General features: G+C 42.7%; 2 protein-coding genes across 2 annotated transcripts in view; both read right to left on the bottom strand.

Annotated features, from left to right (window-relative positions):
- DERA (deoxyribose-phosphate aldolase) overlaps nucleotides 1-1,534 on the bottom strand; it is a 56,278-nt gene extending 54,744 nt beyond the window's left edge. Inside the window, exon 1 of the mRNA XM_074585490.1 lies at nucleotides 1,264-1,534. Coding sequence (XP_074441591.1) covers nucleotides 1,264-1,294 — 31 coding nt within the window. The 5' untranslated portion in view covers nucleotides 1,295-1,534. The remainder of the gene's footprint in view (nucleotides 1-1,263) is intronic.
- Nucleotides 1,535-3,570: 2,036 nt separating this feature from the next.
- Nucleotides 3,571-11,971, bottom strand: STRAP (serine/threonine kinase receptor associated protein). Its single transcript, XM_074585409.1, has 10 exons — nucleotides 11,743-11,971; nucleotides 10,150-10,285; nucleotides 9,326-9,407; nucleotides 8,994-9,066; nucleotides 8,241-8,337; nucleotides 6,707-6,844; nucleotides 5,993-6,129; nucleotides 5,087-5,236; nucleotides 4,476-4,541; nucleotides 3,571-4,136 (listed from the first exon to the last, which is right to left on the bottom strand). The coding sequence occupies exons 1-10, from the start codon at nucleotides 11,852-11,854 to the stop codon at nucleotides 4,075-4,077; spliced, it is 1,053 nt and encodes a 350-aa protein (XP_074441510.1). The 5' UTR covers nucleotides 11,855-11,971; the 3' UTR covers nucleotides 3,571-4,074.
- Between the last annotated feature and the right edge of the window lie 4,963 nt (nucleotides 11,972-16,934).

Raw genomic sequence — 16,934 nt, 5'->3', positions numbered from 1 at the left:
TAAGCACATCACAGAGCAACTCAACAGCTCCCTTTTAGGAGTTTGGAGAATGAAAACAGAGTCAACTTTCAGTTGTCCACAGGCTAATCATTTAAGCTGCACGTTAGCTCTGTAAAAAGGCCCGGGCTCGTGCCAGAGACAGGAGCGTAGCCACGTGACGCCATGGCCTCCTGAACTCTGCTCCTGCTAACTTTGAGGTCTCCCTGTTCCACACCAGCTGTCCTTTGCTACCCGTCTTCCACGACACCACCCCTGGACCTCCTCCACTTAATTCTCCACCAACTCGTATTGACCGAATTGTCATACCTTAGAGGCAGACTGTAGGAAGGCTCATCACCTTAATTCATTCCACCACTGCAGCTGGTGTTCGCTGGGTGGAGAAGTCAGAAAGCTGTAGCCCTTTCCCCTTCCCCACCCCCAGCAACAGGCAGAAGAGGAGCTCCAGCTGGGAAATGGCAGAGAAACCCTTTCTTGGCTGCTCTCTGCCTTACCTTAGGCACAGCAACCTTTCAGGCCCAGAGACTACCTGCAAACACCTGGAAAACCCTTATCGGTCTTCAGAGAGCAAGGAAGAAGGAGAACAATAAAGCAAGGTAAAGTCCCAAGTTTACAAATCAGAACCCAACTAATAAAAAGTGTCTGGAACCTTTTGGGGAAAAGGGGGGGAGGTTTATTCAGTGGGAACCATAAAGGTGCGCAAGAGGGGACCAGGACCAGCTTTATGCCAGGACGAGGGATGCCGAGTCCCCCAGCGCCGGCCATCGCCCTGCTTGGAGCCTCCCAAGCGGAGGCCCTAGGCGACGGGCAAACCTCAACTCCTGCTTCACATGGAGTACCGAGGGCAAAATAAGCCTCCCGCAGGCCTCCAGGTTGAAGAGACAGCCCGAACGGTATGTCACGAGCGTACGTGAAAGGATCCAAAGGAATCGTAACTCGATTCCTGCTTCGGCTGTTCAGAAAGGCGAGGCTTCGCAGCAGCCCGGCTCGTAAGCGCGGAGCTGGGTCAGCCGGGGGTGGGGGGGCTGGAGGCCCGGCCCCTCAGCCGGGAGCCGACCGGCCTCTGCGCCGCCCGGGCGCCCACCGGCACTCCTCCGCCCGTTGCCGGGCCGGGCGGCCCTGCCCGACCAGCGCTCCCCGCTTTGCCGCCTCGGGAACCCCTACACGGCTCCGCAGCGCCGGAGGGAGCCGGGGCCCGGCCCGCCTCCACGGCCCCGCGCGGTGGGGGGCGCCCGCCGGCCCTCCCCGCAGGCCGCCGCCCCTTACCCAGCTCGGTGCCCGCGTTCCGGCCCGCCATGGCCCGCGCTGCCGGCGGCTCTGCCCGGGCGGGGCGGGCAGACTTCGGCCTCGCCGGTCACGCCCCGCGCGGGCAGGAAGCGGCGGCGGCGGGGGGGCTCCGGTACCCGGGGCACGGTGGGCCCCCGCCGCCATCGCGTTGGTACCGAGCCCGGCACACCGCAGCTGTCGGTAACGAGACAGCCAAGTACCCTCAGCCTCCGGAGTGAGAGCCTGAGGGACCACTGCCACTTTGTGACAGGGATCGCTGGGATATAGAATCACGGAACGGTTTGTGTTGGAAGGGACCTCAAAGAAAGATCATCTAGTCCAACCCCCCTGCCGTGGGCAGGGACACCTCCCACTGGACCAGGCTGCTCAAAGTCCCATCCAGCCTGGCCTTGAACACTCCCAGGGATGGGGCATCCACAACTTCCCTGGGCAACCTGTTCGTGTCTGACCACCCTCAGAGTGAAAAATTTCTTCCTGATACCTAATCTAAATCTACCCTCATCCGGTTTGAAGCCGTTACCCCTTCCTTGTCCTATCACTACATGCCCTTGTAAAAAATCCCTCTCCACCTTTCCTGTAGGCCCCTTTCAGATGCTGGAAGGCTGCTATAAAGTCTTCCTGGAGCCTTCTCTTCCCCAACTCTCTCAGCCTGTCTTCACAGGAGAGGTGCTCCAGCCCTCTCATCATCTTTGGGGCCCTCCTCTGCTCCAACAGGTCCATGTCCTTCTTGAGGACTCCAAAGCTGGATGCAGTAGTCCAGGTGTGGTCTCACCAGAGCAGAGTAGACATCCTGATGATAGAGGCCAGGCACCTCAGTTTCTTAGTTGAAAGGAAGCCTCACGTAGAAGGTAGTATAACACATACACGAGTTCTAAACCAACCTTGTAAAGCTTTCTCTTAACACCTGCCAAAGCCTCTGACAACTTCATGGCCTTGCTTTTTGCCAGCATCGTAATGACACAAACTCACGTACTGTTAATATTCTCATTTAGATGAAACATCTTGCAACTCAAGCACTATTTTGCTCAGTGCTAGCAAAGAAACCAGAGACTCGCAGCAGCGTCACATAAAGCAATGAAAGGGTCATAGCTCTGAAATCCAAGGATGCTATTCCAGACTTCTCTGTGAAACGCTACACAGCCTACTTGAAACATGTCACAAAAACCCCAGGCTGCACAAAGTTTCACCATGGAGCGTCCAAGTTGCGTTCAAACATTCTTCAGCTTGTAAGATGAACAGCTTCTAGGCTGAAGTACTAGATTTGGAGCCTTCATAAGCCATAATGGATTTAATGGTAAAGCTGAAGCAAGCTGTAAAGCAGAGGGTTGCAAGTTGCTTGTTTTTAGAGTAAAATTCAAATAGATAACTGCAAAACCAATTTTGGGATAAAGTAAGCATATCCTTAATACTATTGCACTAAGAAACCACGGTTCATGGTATCATTCTGTTCCTTCCTACACCCCCCTCCCCAACAGCTGAAGCTGGAAGGGACCTCTGCCAACGACCCCGTCCAAGCACCTGCTCAAGCCGGCTCAGCTACAGCAGGTTGCCTAGAACCATGTCCAGTTGGGTTTTGAGCACCTTCAATAATAGATAATTCACCTTTCCAGGCAACCTATTCCAGTGTTTGACTGCCCTTCACGAGGGAAAAGTATTTTCTTATGTTCAGACAGAATTGTCCACGATTTAACTTAAATCCCTGTTTTCACATGTTTTCCTAAGATGATAGCATTACTGTACTCTCGGGGAAAAATCCAAAAGAACAATAAGGACAAGTGTGAATATAAAAAAAATAAATATATGCATGAGTAAATATACCTCTAACTTTTCTCCTTTCCATATGGAGTGCATTACATAAACTTTTCAGCATAACATTAAAGGAAGTGACAAGTAGAAGAACGGCAATATTTTCTTTAATGAAGAAAATAGTATTTGTAACCTTGAAAGAGTAACTTTTTTATCCAGTCTGGAGGACTAAACCGAAGCTTTATACAGATTCATAGCCAACCTCTGAGATTTTCATGTACAACCAAATATTTCAGGCAGCATGTTTAATTTGAGAGTTTTCACTGCTTTTGATTTTAGAGACTCACATTTACATTCAAACTTTAAAGAATAAAAAGACACAAAGCTTATACAGATCAAGGAACTTGCCACCCTCTGTACCAACACTAAAACATTCTTTTTGCTTTCCCTCTGTCTAGTACAAACCCAAGACGCTGGAAAGGATTACGTAGTTAACTTTGTTGCTTTTCCATTCCATGAACCCAATGCTCAACAGTAAGATACGAGTTTTGAGAGGCATTTTATTTAGACAACTGAAAACAGTTAAACGTTCAGAAGCAGCGTACAATGAAACAAAACCCGAACAAAATACTTTTAGTACATAATCCCTTCTGTTCAACTAAAGCCAAATTGTCCAACTTCCAAGAAAAAAAAAAAAAGGGGTAAAAGCCATTGTACCTCTTCTCCATAATAACGAAAACACACTACAACGAGTCTAATTGAAATTGGAGAGACTGGATCTTGGCTTGCACACTTCTTTGAAAAGACAGTAGGCAGTTATGCTAGAAAGACAGCAAAACTCTACTACTTGTCTTTTCTTTTTTTTTTTTTTGTTTTTGGATACTCAGTTCTCTTACAGACAACACCTAGCCAGTTCCACCGCATTCTCATCAATTACTGCCCATCTTTGCCTTATGTAGAGAGCACACTCTGGAAGGCTGCTGTTTATCACTGTTCACTTGATTTAGTCTCATATGTCCATATGTCGCATAACAGTTGCAATAATCAGGCCTTAACTTCAGGAGTTGAGCTGTAGACTGAATCTGAGTTTTCAGAGGGAAGATCTTCTGCAATTAAATAAAAAGGGTATTATTTAACTTCACCTTAGATATAAGAACCAAAGAAACATTGCAGGGAGTGCTTAAAGACCAACTCAATTTTTTTTCCCATTTAATCTGATCCAGTTATTCTCCCCCATCTGTTCAGTCTGCACAGCTCTAGTCACTAGTCTGACACTTACCACATAGTCATTTTCAGGAAAATGCACTCAAAGATCTTTTGAGAAGAGTGAAAAATGTTATAAGGTACCTGGGGGGAAAACTACTACTTCCATACTAAAGAATGCTACCATCTTGACTGATCTTTTAACACTTAGCTGAGTTGAAGCTGGCAGGTGAATGCATTACCTATTTCCTCCTCTGCAGTTCCTGGAAGGGTGGTCCTTGCTTTTGCTGCTTCTGCATTCTCCTCTTCTGAAGAAAGAAGGGAGAAAAAACAGTCAATACCTTCAGTTCCCCCCACTCACCTTAATAAAAAATAAAAAAAAATCTCCACTTAATTTAACGTTGAGGAGAAACAGCTGCGTAAGCAATCCATTAATGAATACTCACTTGCAGTTTTCTAGACATAGCTCTCCTCCCAAGTCTATAGAACCGAAGTACAATATAAAATAAAACTATCATCCACACTTCGTTCTAGAGAGTCTTATCTCCTTAAGATTTATAAAAGTGGTATTTCATATATCTTGCTCTTTAACATAAAAATACATCAGACTATTTGTTAAATATCCACAAAGTGTCTATATATTCAATAAGCTTACAGGCTTGAAGTTAATTGCTTAGATGACAGCTACAAAAGTAAATCCTTAAATCTAACAGACTTGAGTGGATATAGAGACCGTCAGAAGGCAGTACAGTTATTGCATGAAATTCAGATGATTTTTACCACTTACAATAGATATTACTTAAAAAGTGCCCGAGAAGCAGTCAAGTTGCACCAGGAAGAAGCGGACACTTACCAGGAACTACACACTTCCAAAGACCATAGGTTTTCCCTACTGTTGTCTGCCACAGCCTTAGTGTACCATCCTCAGAGCCACTTGCATATAACTCTCCATCAGGGCTAAATCTCACACAGTGAATTGGACCAAAGTGTCCTTTGTAAGATTCTATAAAAGAACATACCAAGAGCATTAATTTCAAATTTCAGTGAGTAACTGAAATTAATTAGTGAAAACTGATCAGAAGACAATAAAAAATACTGAGGGGGCACTTCCTCAGTATTTAACTTCTGACGCAAAACAAAGCTTCTATTAATTGGTAAATCAGCAATCTCAAATTTACATAACATATTAATGTTTTATTAACTGCAAGAAAACAGGTGCTTATTTACTCAAGGCAAAGCTACAAAGCAAGCCAGTAGCATGGAATACACATGCTCTTGTTCCTTCAACCCCTCACTCCACACACATACAATTTTAAACATGGACAGCATCAAGAGACCAACTTCAAAATACACTTTTTTTTAAATATATTTGGCCAATACTAAGACCACTACAAACATATCACATTTTTCATAAAAGCAAGTAGCTGCAACTCATTAGACATATGTAATAAATGCTATAGCATGACACGCAAGTTAACATATAGCTTGCTATTGCAGCAATTACGGAATGCCAACATTTATTTTTTTTTAATGGGTGCAAAGTGCTGTTTAATGCAGGCTTTAATTGTTCTAGAAGAATAATGTTAGGTATACTGAGACAGGAAAAAAAATGCTTAACTGATAATATACCTCTCCATCCTCTTGCACAGCATGGTATGCTAAGACCTTACGTGAGTATACAGTTTCATTTATTAGTCATTATTTCATTAATCTAACACCCATTTCAGAACTCATTTTTGATTACAGAAGACAAACATACCTAATTCTTCTCCTGTATTATAGTCATATTTATAGAGTTTAAAATCTTCACCACCTGCAACCAAACATTCTTTCGCAGGGTGAAGTGATGCAGAATTGATTGTAGCAGGTGCTTCAAATGATTTAATCTGCTCTAGACTGAGGGGAAAAAGTTTGTTAACAAAGTTCATTGAAAAAAAAAAAGTCATCCTGAGAGCAAAGAAACTGTGACTCTACTAATCACAAGTGCTTTTAAGAAAAACAGAAGACACCCACACACAGCTTCTGAAACAAGTTTTTATACTTGCAAATCACGCTCATCAAGTTAGAAACAAGTTCAGAACAAGCAAAACAAAAGGCTCGCATATTCAGAACTACTTTCTGGAACACTACTTTTATGTGTGTAACCCACTTTCTTAAAACATCGTAGAGATGTACAAATGATTAGTTCTCTGAAAAGCACTGAAGTGAACCCTGGATGAAACTTATTTAACCACAATTACAATTAGAGTGAAATATGAAAATGGCACCAAACCTTTAGCATCTTATACACAGTTAGGGTTCACTATTTTAGAAGAGGGTAGTTGTATCACACTCTGCCTCTGACAAGATGGCAAGCAAAGATGTCCACTAATGCCAGTTCTGACAACTTCATGATTTTGGCCTCGTACAGTCAATTTTTACCCATAAACAAGCCCATTACTCAACCTGCAAAAATTCTGTGTTTTGGACTCACGTTTCTGCACTATGAAAAGCAATAGTCTTCCCATAGGTTATCACAAGTATCTGTCCTTCTGGAACATACTCCATGCTGCTCACTGACATTGCAACATTTAGTGCCTTCACTTCGGTCATTGTACTCCGGTCCCAGAGGCTTAGGAGGAAACAAAAAGGAAAAAAAGACTCTCAGATTACTTCAGCAAATCAAACAATTTTCACCTTCCATCCATGGCAAAATCTGGATCAAAAAAGCCACCTAACAAAGAATGTGGTTTGATTCCACAGGTACTTCAGGCATTCGGTGGCTTCCTTATCTTAAAACTTTGCCTAGGTGAGAATGAAGTCATGCTTACTTTAAAATACTGCTACTTTTGAAGCTTAATGCAACAACATTAAACAGTACACATGCTATTTAACTACTCCAGGATTCTCTTAGAGATTAAAAACCTTGTTACAAGTCTCCTGAGCAATACAGCTTTCTAGAAGTAAGGCTTAAAGATTCCATTCTGCCTTTTTACCTCACAAGGCAAAGAGGTACTAATGCCAATTTATACAAAGAACAGAGATTCATTTAAGATAATATAGTCTCCTACCCAGAGGCGCAAGAGCTATCTAAATGGAAATGAAATGAAATTGTTTTGCTATGACATGGTAAGAAACTTTGTTCATTAGCTGACAGATGCATTTCTATTTCTACAATTCAGGGAAAAATAAAGACAACCAGACTCTTGCCTATCTTGAACACTTGGAAACTGAAAAGAACTGGAGCTGAAAGGAAACTGCACCAGCGACTTCACCCTCCCATCCTTCTTTCCACAAAGCAGAAAAGACCATTCTATGTCTCTCTCCTTTGCGCCATAAATATAAGAATGGTGAGACAGCTAGGCGTGAGATGACACTGGTCATATCAGCCAGAAAGCTGAGGAAGCAGTAAGGCACATCTTTTCTGGACAACTTAGTCTGAGGGAGGGTCTTTATGAATTCATCACCCCAGCAGGTTTCAGTACATCTCATACCAATTTGGCATAAAGTAAGCAAAACACTTAACTGTAACTGGATGAGCCATCTTATAAAAACACTAAAGCCTACTCAATTTATCAGCATGGCAGAGAAAGAGGTCTCTGTCTATCAATAGTGCACTGTTTCCAGACACTCTTCCCAGAGAAGACAGCGGCCTATGCCTTCTGCATCTTTTAAGGCTGAAAGGCAGAAGACAAGGCAGCAATACCTCAGCACAATCAGTACTGACATCTATAAATTCATCTTCCCTAGGATTATGAAAAGCATAAATTTATTCTACTATGCATTTCTCAAAGACCACCTCTTCCTAGCAGAGACGACACATTTATGGGGTAAATTAGAATTATAACAAAAGTTACATCTCTAACAGCAGAAAAGAACTGTACTGGGCATGCAGCTATAATAATCTATCATCAAATAACCTGTGTTACTTATATCCTTTACCAACAAAACATAACTATCTTCTCACATAGACTACGACAATACATAAAAGTAAACTTCTTGGAAAACTGAAAGTTACTTTTTCTTACCGGACAGTTTTATCATCAGCTGAAAGAATCTGTTTGTCATCACTGCTCCATAAAGCCTTTTTAATGCCAGAAGTATGTCCACTGACAACATCAGGTTCTTAAAATAAAGCCAAATATTTTAATACATCTAAGAAAAATGAAAATATCATGCAGCAGTCTAGGAGCTTTCTTAAGCTATATGTATTTCCATTTACTAGAAACCATAAAATTACTTCAAGCACTTATGACTTATTTGTAGATCTTATTCCAGGAACAGGATAAATGTAAACTGAATATCTGATTGCCTAAATAAAAAAAAGCTTCCGTAGATCTTATTTCAGAAACAGGATAAATGTAAACTGGGTATCTAATTGCGTAAATAAAAAAAGCTTCACTAATTTAACATCAAGGTTCTCTAGCTTCATACCAATCATCAGTAGCTCAGTATCAACATGAATTTAAACATACTTAAGTATGTGGAGTCTTTTTTCTTTCAGATGACTAAATTTTAATTATTAGATCTAATTCTAGTGAGTCTACGTTTAACTGAAACGTGCTACCTTTGAAGTCCATTATAGATAAACTTTAATTCACTTGTAAAAGTGTAAACTTAAAACATACAGATCATCTTACTATAACAAAAGGCTATAGACACTACATTTGTAAAACAATCCACAACTTAATCTTTTGTGATTCATAGCAGAAATTAGCTCTTAATTTCATAACTTTTGTTTAATTCCAAAAAGCAAGAATCAGTTCTAAAAACAGACTCACCTGCTTCTGGCTTGCTCAAGTCATAGATACGCAACAGTTTATCTTGTCCACCTGTTAACAGATAATTGCTATCCTGAAACAGAAGTTATAAAGGGTCAACTCTTATTTTGAATCAAAATACCAGGCTTCACCTGTGAGTCTTAAAATAACAGTTCTTTCTCTCAGACAGCCTCTAACTCACTTATTACATTTAAGTTATGATCTTAAAAACTAGAAGCAGTATACTAGATTATTTGCCTGTTAAGATACACACACAAAACGCAGAAGAGTAACTAAGCGCAAAACATACTCAAGAGCTTCCCTGGTGAAAAAGATATAAAGGTTTTTCATACCTGTGTAAAATCCACACTTTTGACAATGTGTTTGTGAGCCAATGTGATTAGTTCATCGCCTGACACAGCATCCCACACTTTGCTAAACAGCAAGAAAAAACATTTCTGTTTTAGTAGCAGCAGGACAAATCAACCTGAACAGTCAGATTAGTTTGTAAGCAATCTTTCCTGACACCGTTATAATATTTCATCATAAATGATACATTCTTATAAGTTATGACCCAGTTAGTCAATGAGAATACTTTCTATGCTTTTAATTAAGCTTTTTTTGGTACTAACCCACCATTTTCCTTTATCCTCTTCTTCAGAATAATGTAGACTAATCAGCATTTTAGTTTTAAGACAAGTTCTTCTCTGCAACTAAATAAAGATTGCTCTCTACTAACAAGATTCAACTTGCCAAATATTAATATACGCTGCAAACAGCACAAACAAACAACAAAAAACATCAAAGAAATAATTCACTAGAATTTTCACAAGTTTTCATGTAATAAAAACAGAATAACTGGTAGAACCAAAATAAAAAAAAAAATATCACTCTTTCAACTCTGGTATAACTACAGTGCCAGAGATCAGGGCTGGTTATAAATGTTATTCTAGCAAACCGGTATGGTAATTAAGTATATTTATCAAGAAACAAGCATAGTTGTTCACTGGGAGGGAATTAACTGTAGCTGCTTTCAAGAACCCAAAAGTCTTAGTTTTAACTTGGTTAACCATAAATAAGCTAACAATTACTAAAGAAAAACAAATGAATCAGTAATTAACTACAGCTACATGTCACCTAAGAGCACTATAAACTTCAAAGACAGTTAATCACTTACGCTGTAAAATCTGCTGCTGCTGTAGCTGCTTTAGTGGCATCTGTATTCAAAGTAGCACCCCAAACAGCACCTTTATGACCTAGAAACGTGCCAATCCAGTCTCCTGTGTCGCCCTGACGCAGCATAGGCTTACCATCTTCACAAAAACAAAACCAATATTCAGGTAACATGATAAAAAAAGGAAGCTGTTTTACAAAAAGATCCCCTTGCACCAGCATGTGGAAATGCCACATAATGTATGAAGCTATTCTTTGTAAGAGTTTTGCTGAAGAGCTTACATATGCAGCTGTACTTGGCACATGCATCTAAAACTGTATAGACATTAAAATACCGCTCCAAATGAAATAAAAGTTTTCTTTCCGTTTGTGTTAAGGTAGAAGGGAGATAAAAAGGAGCACTTCACCTAGGTTTTATTTTTACTCAGGTTTTTTTTCAGGCAGAACAGGGGTTTGTGTTTTTAGTTTTGTTTTTTCCTTTACTTTGGAACAATATTTTCAGGCCAACAGCACTCAGAAATAATAATTCTTGTGCTTGTAACGAGATGTGTTTCAAACACATACAAAGATGCTGTAAAGACTAAACAGAAAGCTTTTCCTGTGATTATTTTTTCTGGGAGGCTATCAAAAAGTTGTTCACACAAGAAGATGTAGAGTTGAACAGGAAGCACTCCAAGGCAGAAAGCAATGTCCTTTTCAACGTATGAATACATACATAAGACTAACATATACACGTATACGTACTTCAAACTGGAAGAGGATAGATGTAAATTAGATATTAGGAAGAAATTCTTTACTGTGAGGCTGGTGAGACACTGGAACAGGCTGTCCAGAGAACTTGTGGAGGCTCTGTCCCTGGAAGTGTTGAAGGCCTGGCTGGACGGGGCTTTGAGCAACCTGATCTAGTGGAAGGTGTCCCTGCCCATGGCAGGGGGTTGGACTAGATGATTTTTAAGGTCCTTTCCAATCTAAACCATTCTATGAGTCTATGTATGAAGGGGAAATGCTATTCACATAAGGAGGAGTGAGTTCTCATGGGAAAGGAGGTGGACATCATCATTCTACGTCCAGCAAAGCAGCTACCCTGGTTAAACGGGAGCTCCTTTAAAAATAGACAGCACATGTGCACAGACAATACAAACGGGCCGTCTTAAAAATAAGTCTTTTCGAGGCTTCCTCCCCCGCCCCCAGTTTGGATCCAAACCGGTCAAACACGGGCTATGAAACACCCCCCACCCCCACCCCAGGCTAACCCACTCATTAAACACCACGAAAATCAGCTGCCCGCTCCCTTTTTTTTCATTCGGTAACACCGTCAGACGGTGTGGCCCTCCGCGTACCAGCGTTTCGCTGGGCGAACAGGGCTCCCCAGCACAGTCGCCCCCCCCGCCCCCCATCCCTCCCTCCCCAGCAACACCCCCCTCACGCAGGCGCGGCGCTGCGCGGCCTGACGAGCCGCGGGGCGGAGGCGCGGCGCGGCCCACCCCCTGCTCCCCACCCGGGCCCCCCCGCTCCCCCGAGGCCGAGGGCACCTCCACTGGGCAGGCTAACCCGAGGGGGACGGTGAGACCGGCCGCCCCCCGCCGCCGCCGCTCACCCTTGCAGGCGCTGATGAGGAAGTAGCCGTAGGGGGTGACGCCGCTGAAGGCCAGGTCCACCACGGGCCGCGTGTGCCCAGAGCACGTCAGCGGGGTTTGCCTCATGGCCATGGCGGCGGCGGGGAGCAGGGGGTGGCGGCGGCGGGACGCGCACGGAGCCTGTGAAGGGACACGAGTCCCCTCCGGCCGGGCAGGAAACGACGATCGCGGCGGCGGAGGAAATGACGGAACGGAAACGCTTCGGAGCGGAAGCTACGTCAAGCCGGCGGGTGCGCGGCCGGAAGCGCTGTCAGGCGCAGGCGCCAGGGCGGTGTGGGGTTGTGGGGAGCTGTGGCGGTGGGGTCTCTTCGCTGCCGCAGCAGCACCGAGAGGCGATGGCGGCACCGCTGCCTGACTGAGCGCCTGGCCCTGAGTCCTCAGCCCGCCCTGCGCCTGATGAACTCCTCCTAATGGCCTCTGCCACCGCGGCGTTTCTCCGCGGAGGGGACAGCCGCGCTCTCTCTTCCCTCGTCCCGGTTCCTGAAGGAATGATGCTTTCCTGGCCCGAGGGTAGGGCCCAGGGCTCCTCAGTGTGCCTGGATTTTGACGAGGCAGTTGCTGCAAGCCCCAGCCTTGTACTTGCTTTTCAATAGTTGGGGTCTCGCATAAATGCAGGGCAGTGCTGTCATGGCGCTGCGCAGCTCTTCACGAGTTCTTTGTTCCCTCGTGGTGCTCCTCTGCTCTCTTCGGGCTCCTAAACCACCAGCAAACGAAGCACCGCGTTTTCTCTAGAGCTAGTTTCCCTCGCGGCTCACTGCAGCATCTGATGAGCCTTTTCCAGCTGGGGAGGTGGTGGGAAGATGGACTTAAGGGGATGTAAGGACCTAGGGCTACATAGCAGAGCTCACCTGGGTTTGCATAAGAGACGGGAGCCACGCTGATAGTTGTGTCCAGACTGGTTCTCAGAAGCATCTAAAGATGGCATTTGCAGATGCCGTAGATGCAGCCGTACGTAGAATTACGTCTCCTAGTTAGCAGTGCTGCTTGGGTTTGCATTTGAAAACCCTCTTCTGATAACTTATGTTATAAAGTTTTTGAGTGAAAAAAACCAAACCCTAGTCAGTAAAGGTAAAAACTTAGCATTAAATTTAAGTTACCTGCTTAAAATTCAGTATTGAGGAATGGAAAGAAGGGAAAGATTGTATTTAGGGAAGTTTAATGATTTCATAGCTTTTGTTTGATTTTGTGTTCTGTTAAATTGGAGCATGATTTTCCACCTGCATAAAGCAAGAATATGTCATCCAGTTAGGAAGACACAAAATCTGTAACAGGCAGACAATGGCAAAAATATTTCTAGTTTGCCAGTAGGTAGCTGAAAATCAGAAAAGGAGAACAATCGTCAAGATGTGAAACCTATAAAATCTAGACTATGTTAAAAATCCCACTAGGCCCACCAAAACTGTGGAGTAGTATTATGAATTAAGTTTTTCATGTGCTGCAGGAACGTGGAAAAGTCTAGTAAGGGATGTGTCGGGTGTCACTAAAGCCAGATCCTTCAAAAGGGACTACTGTGGGACCTGTGCAGACGTTAGGGATTGTGCTGCTAACAGCTGTGTTTCATCCTGAGGAAAATAATTGTGCTGGGTAGAAACCTGTGGGTTGATTGTTATCAGCTACTGCCCAGTTTTACAAAAGTTACAAATCTGCTGGTAGGTGGACTTAGTATAAGCATGTAGACGATTACGTGAGCACTGATCCCATGCGGTGCCTGTGTCTGATGCCAGCAGTGGGTACTTGATTGATTCCCAGTTAGAGCCTGGCACTTCCCTGCTGGCGCCAGCCACAGCCTCTCTGGCTTCATTTCCCACCTGGTAGCTCTCCTGGACGATACCAGACAGTCACTTCCAGAAACTAACTTATTTTTGCTTTCAGCTCTGAACATGTTTCCATTCCTATGTACACTAATAGTACAGCCACATGGCTGGACAAGAAGTATAGGAATTAGGCCTCTAGAGTCTAGGTTTAACAGTGATACAGAAGGATACGACTTCTTAAATTGCAATTCTGCAAAGCAGGGGGGACCTTTATTATCTTCGGGAAACATGATTAAAGACATAAAGAAATAATACTGAAAGTAAAGCTATCTGCATTTTTTCTTAAATCAAGTCTTTAATGCCAAGACAGAACATAGTAATTGAAAGTCTCTGAAGTTTGTCCCTAACTTAGGATATATCCTGCATAATTCAGTCAGACAGTTTGTTTAACAGAAAAAGAATACAAAAAAAATCTCGGACGTTTTTCCTTCTACATTCTGGGCTACATTCTGCATCTCTAGCCCAACTCCAATTAGAAATTTCTAACGCAGCATTTCAGAAACTGAGTATGGGGAGGAGAAATACTACCATGCACGTTTATGTGGGTATTTATAAATATATAAATAATATCATATATATGGATAACATGTATAAATATATAATTAGAAATATATATAAATTTATATTTATAAATACTACTATACAAGCACATTTGCGGTTGGGGAAGGAGAAAAACTTTGCCGCAGAGCCACTACAAGTGGAGTGAGAAGTTTTTTCTTGAGGAAGTGTTTCAACCAGAAGCAAAAAGATGAGAAGGGAAGGGGCCAAGTACACACAGAGCAGGAGCACAAGAGGATGCTGAACTGATGGGGCATTGTCAGTGAGCTCTTGCTGAGGAGCAGCATCCTAATGCAGTGATTTCTATCAGTTGCGCTTCCTCTGCTTGTGTTCAGAGCTGCTGTTTTCCTCTGTTGGAGCCTGACAGCCTTTGGCTGACTTCAACTCCCCTGGCATTTCCTCCGCCATTGCCCTCCTCTTAGGTCCCTAGTAGCATCTCCATTTATTCCCCACAGTTTGAGAAGCTCTGATTTTAGAAATACACTAGTTCTGTGAACTCAGGCTAGACTACTTTTAGTACCGAGATTGTTAGAGAAGCTGGGAACTGTGAAACAGGCCTCAGTTTTTCAAGAAAGTCTGGAGAGGGTACAAGAAAAAGAAGGAAAGATGGGAAAAAACACTTAAAAGTGAAAGCCTAGCAAGTGTAAAATAAAAATACCGAGGTTTTTTTTTGTTTAAGCCAAGGTAGTTATATATCCAACTCCAATAACATTACAAAAAAAAGAATTGTAATTAAAACATTGTTATTCAAAGTTTCATAATTATCTATTTGTTATAATCAAAATAACTGTCTTGTAGTGTTAAATAAATATTTGTCAACCCCAACTTGTGAGGAAGTACCCACAAGTACTTGTAATCATACAGAGTAATTCACCCCATTACTGCATAGAATGACAAGTATGCCAATCATAGGTTATAAAGCACCTGGGCGAGACTCTCTTTTACTTAACATTTATAATTCAAAGTGTCTGCTTGATTGAACAACATCTTTCCGCAGCTAATGATTGAATTTTCTCATAAATTGTTGCTGAAGATGAATAAAGCTATCCTAGTGAAAGGTCATGATTCTAGTGCTTTGATTAAAATAAATCAAGCAGAGATTGAATTAAGTGGAGGGTGTTTAGTATACCTATTTACATTTCCAAAGACGACTTCCTTTTCACGGTGTGTTGGATAGCACAGTTGGGAATACATTCTCTTGCCACTGGGTGGAGCTCCTTACATATTTATTAGTACATTAACGCTCTCGCTGAGAGCTTCTGCTGTGGGTTGACTTGACGATGGTTATTTCAGCTTGTAGCTGGCGGCTTTCTGGACATAGCGCTCAAGAAGCTGCTAGATGCTTAGTTCTCTAACATGAATTGGCTAACTAGGTAAATGGAAATCTCTGGGTGCCACAAGAGACAGCAGCAGGGCAACGCCTTTGTTAGTGGACTTTGAATAGGAGTTATTTTAATATATTGCAGGTTTGAAACAATCTGTAGGCACGTCAACACTCTTTACCTCTGTTAAGTTTTTCTTTGGAGAGATGTCCCCTACCAATCTGCAGAGCTAATTTAGGAAAAAAAAAAAAAAGAAAAAGGAATATCTGTTTGCTGAAGGATGATGTGTTACAGATGCTGTGTGCAGATACGTGAGAGCGATTGCAGAGCATGTTGCTGTGTTTTCACCAGGGGAATAATTACAACCGAGTGCCAGCCTTGAGCAGTCAATTATCACTGAGTAACAAGACAAAAATTAGAAGACAGCTGTAATCATATTTCACAAATAATAGAACAGTGTGCTTCAAGTCAAGGAGTCCTTTCTAGATCCACCTTTCACAGCAGATGACCGTATTTTTTCTAGTTTCATGCAACTCCTTGTAACGTTGCTGTAGGGAGCGTGAGGGCTGGACCACGGGCACTCTTCAGTTGGGTGCGCCTGGTAGTATATTTTGTGTGTGTGAATAGAGGCCAAGGGGATTAGATAGGGAAATGGGCTGTGGAGGAATCGGGAAGAGTGTGAAGAGGAGTTTGAGCCAGCAGCAAGGAGGAGAAGTGTTTTAGTAGGAGAAATTTAACACATGGAAGCTGGATAATAGGGGAAATGGGAGACTTGCCTCAGAGATCAACTGTGTGCCTCATAGTGGGATTTGTACTCTTTTTCCCCATCTCTTCAGGTGAGGTCAGATGTAAGATCACTTCTTTAATCACCACCTTAATGTTAGGATCTCAAAAGGATTTTGTCTTCTGAGAAGGGTGGTGTTGCTAATGTTTTCTGCATGCAAGTTGGATCATCAGGAGCCTTTCCATCTATCAGTAGGGCAGGGATCAGGCACTTTCAGAGCATGCACCAACCATAGAGTGATGAAAACAATCAGGAATATTAAAAAATGTTTAATCTTTGCTACAATAGCTTCTCTGTTCCTCAGTCTTCATGTCCTATTCTGTCTTTTGAAAGGGAAAAGTTGACAGTGTTGGCCAGATAGAGAGGAGAGCTATAAAAAAAAGAAATTACAAACTCTAAATATTCAATGTTTTCACTGAAAAGCTGACCACTGCAAAACCAAAGGGACAGCGATTGAAGAAATGATTAAAACAAAAACAAATCCAAGAAAAGGAAATGGAATTCCCTAAATTCTAGCCAAATGTTCTCAGAATACAGAGTTGCTAAAGTTAACCCTCAGAAAATAAAGGAGTGTAAAGTAAATGTATGCATATTCAGTGTTTAGGTGGAAAGATGTAAAGACATAGTTGGGGAAGCCCAGACAGGGTCAATATAGGGAAGTCACCTAGAGAGGA

Source organism: Larus michahellis, chromosome 1 (genome assembly GCF_964199755.1).
Source record: "Larus michahellis chromosome 1, bLarMic1.1, whole genome shotgun sequence".
NCBI lineage: Eukaryota > Metazoa > Chordata > Aves > Charadriiformes > Laridae > Larus > Larus michahellis.
Note: the sequence above shows the minus strand (reverse complement) of the source record. Positions and strands in the feature narration are given on the sequence as shown.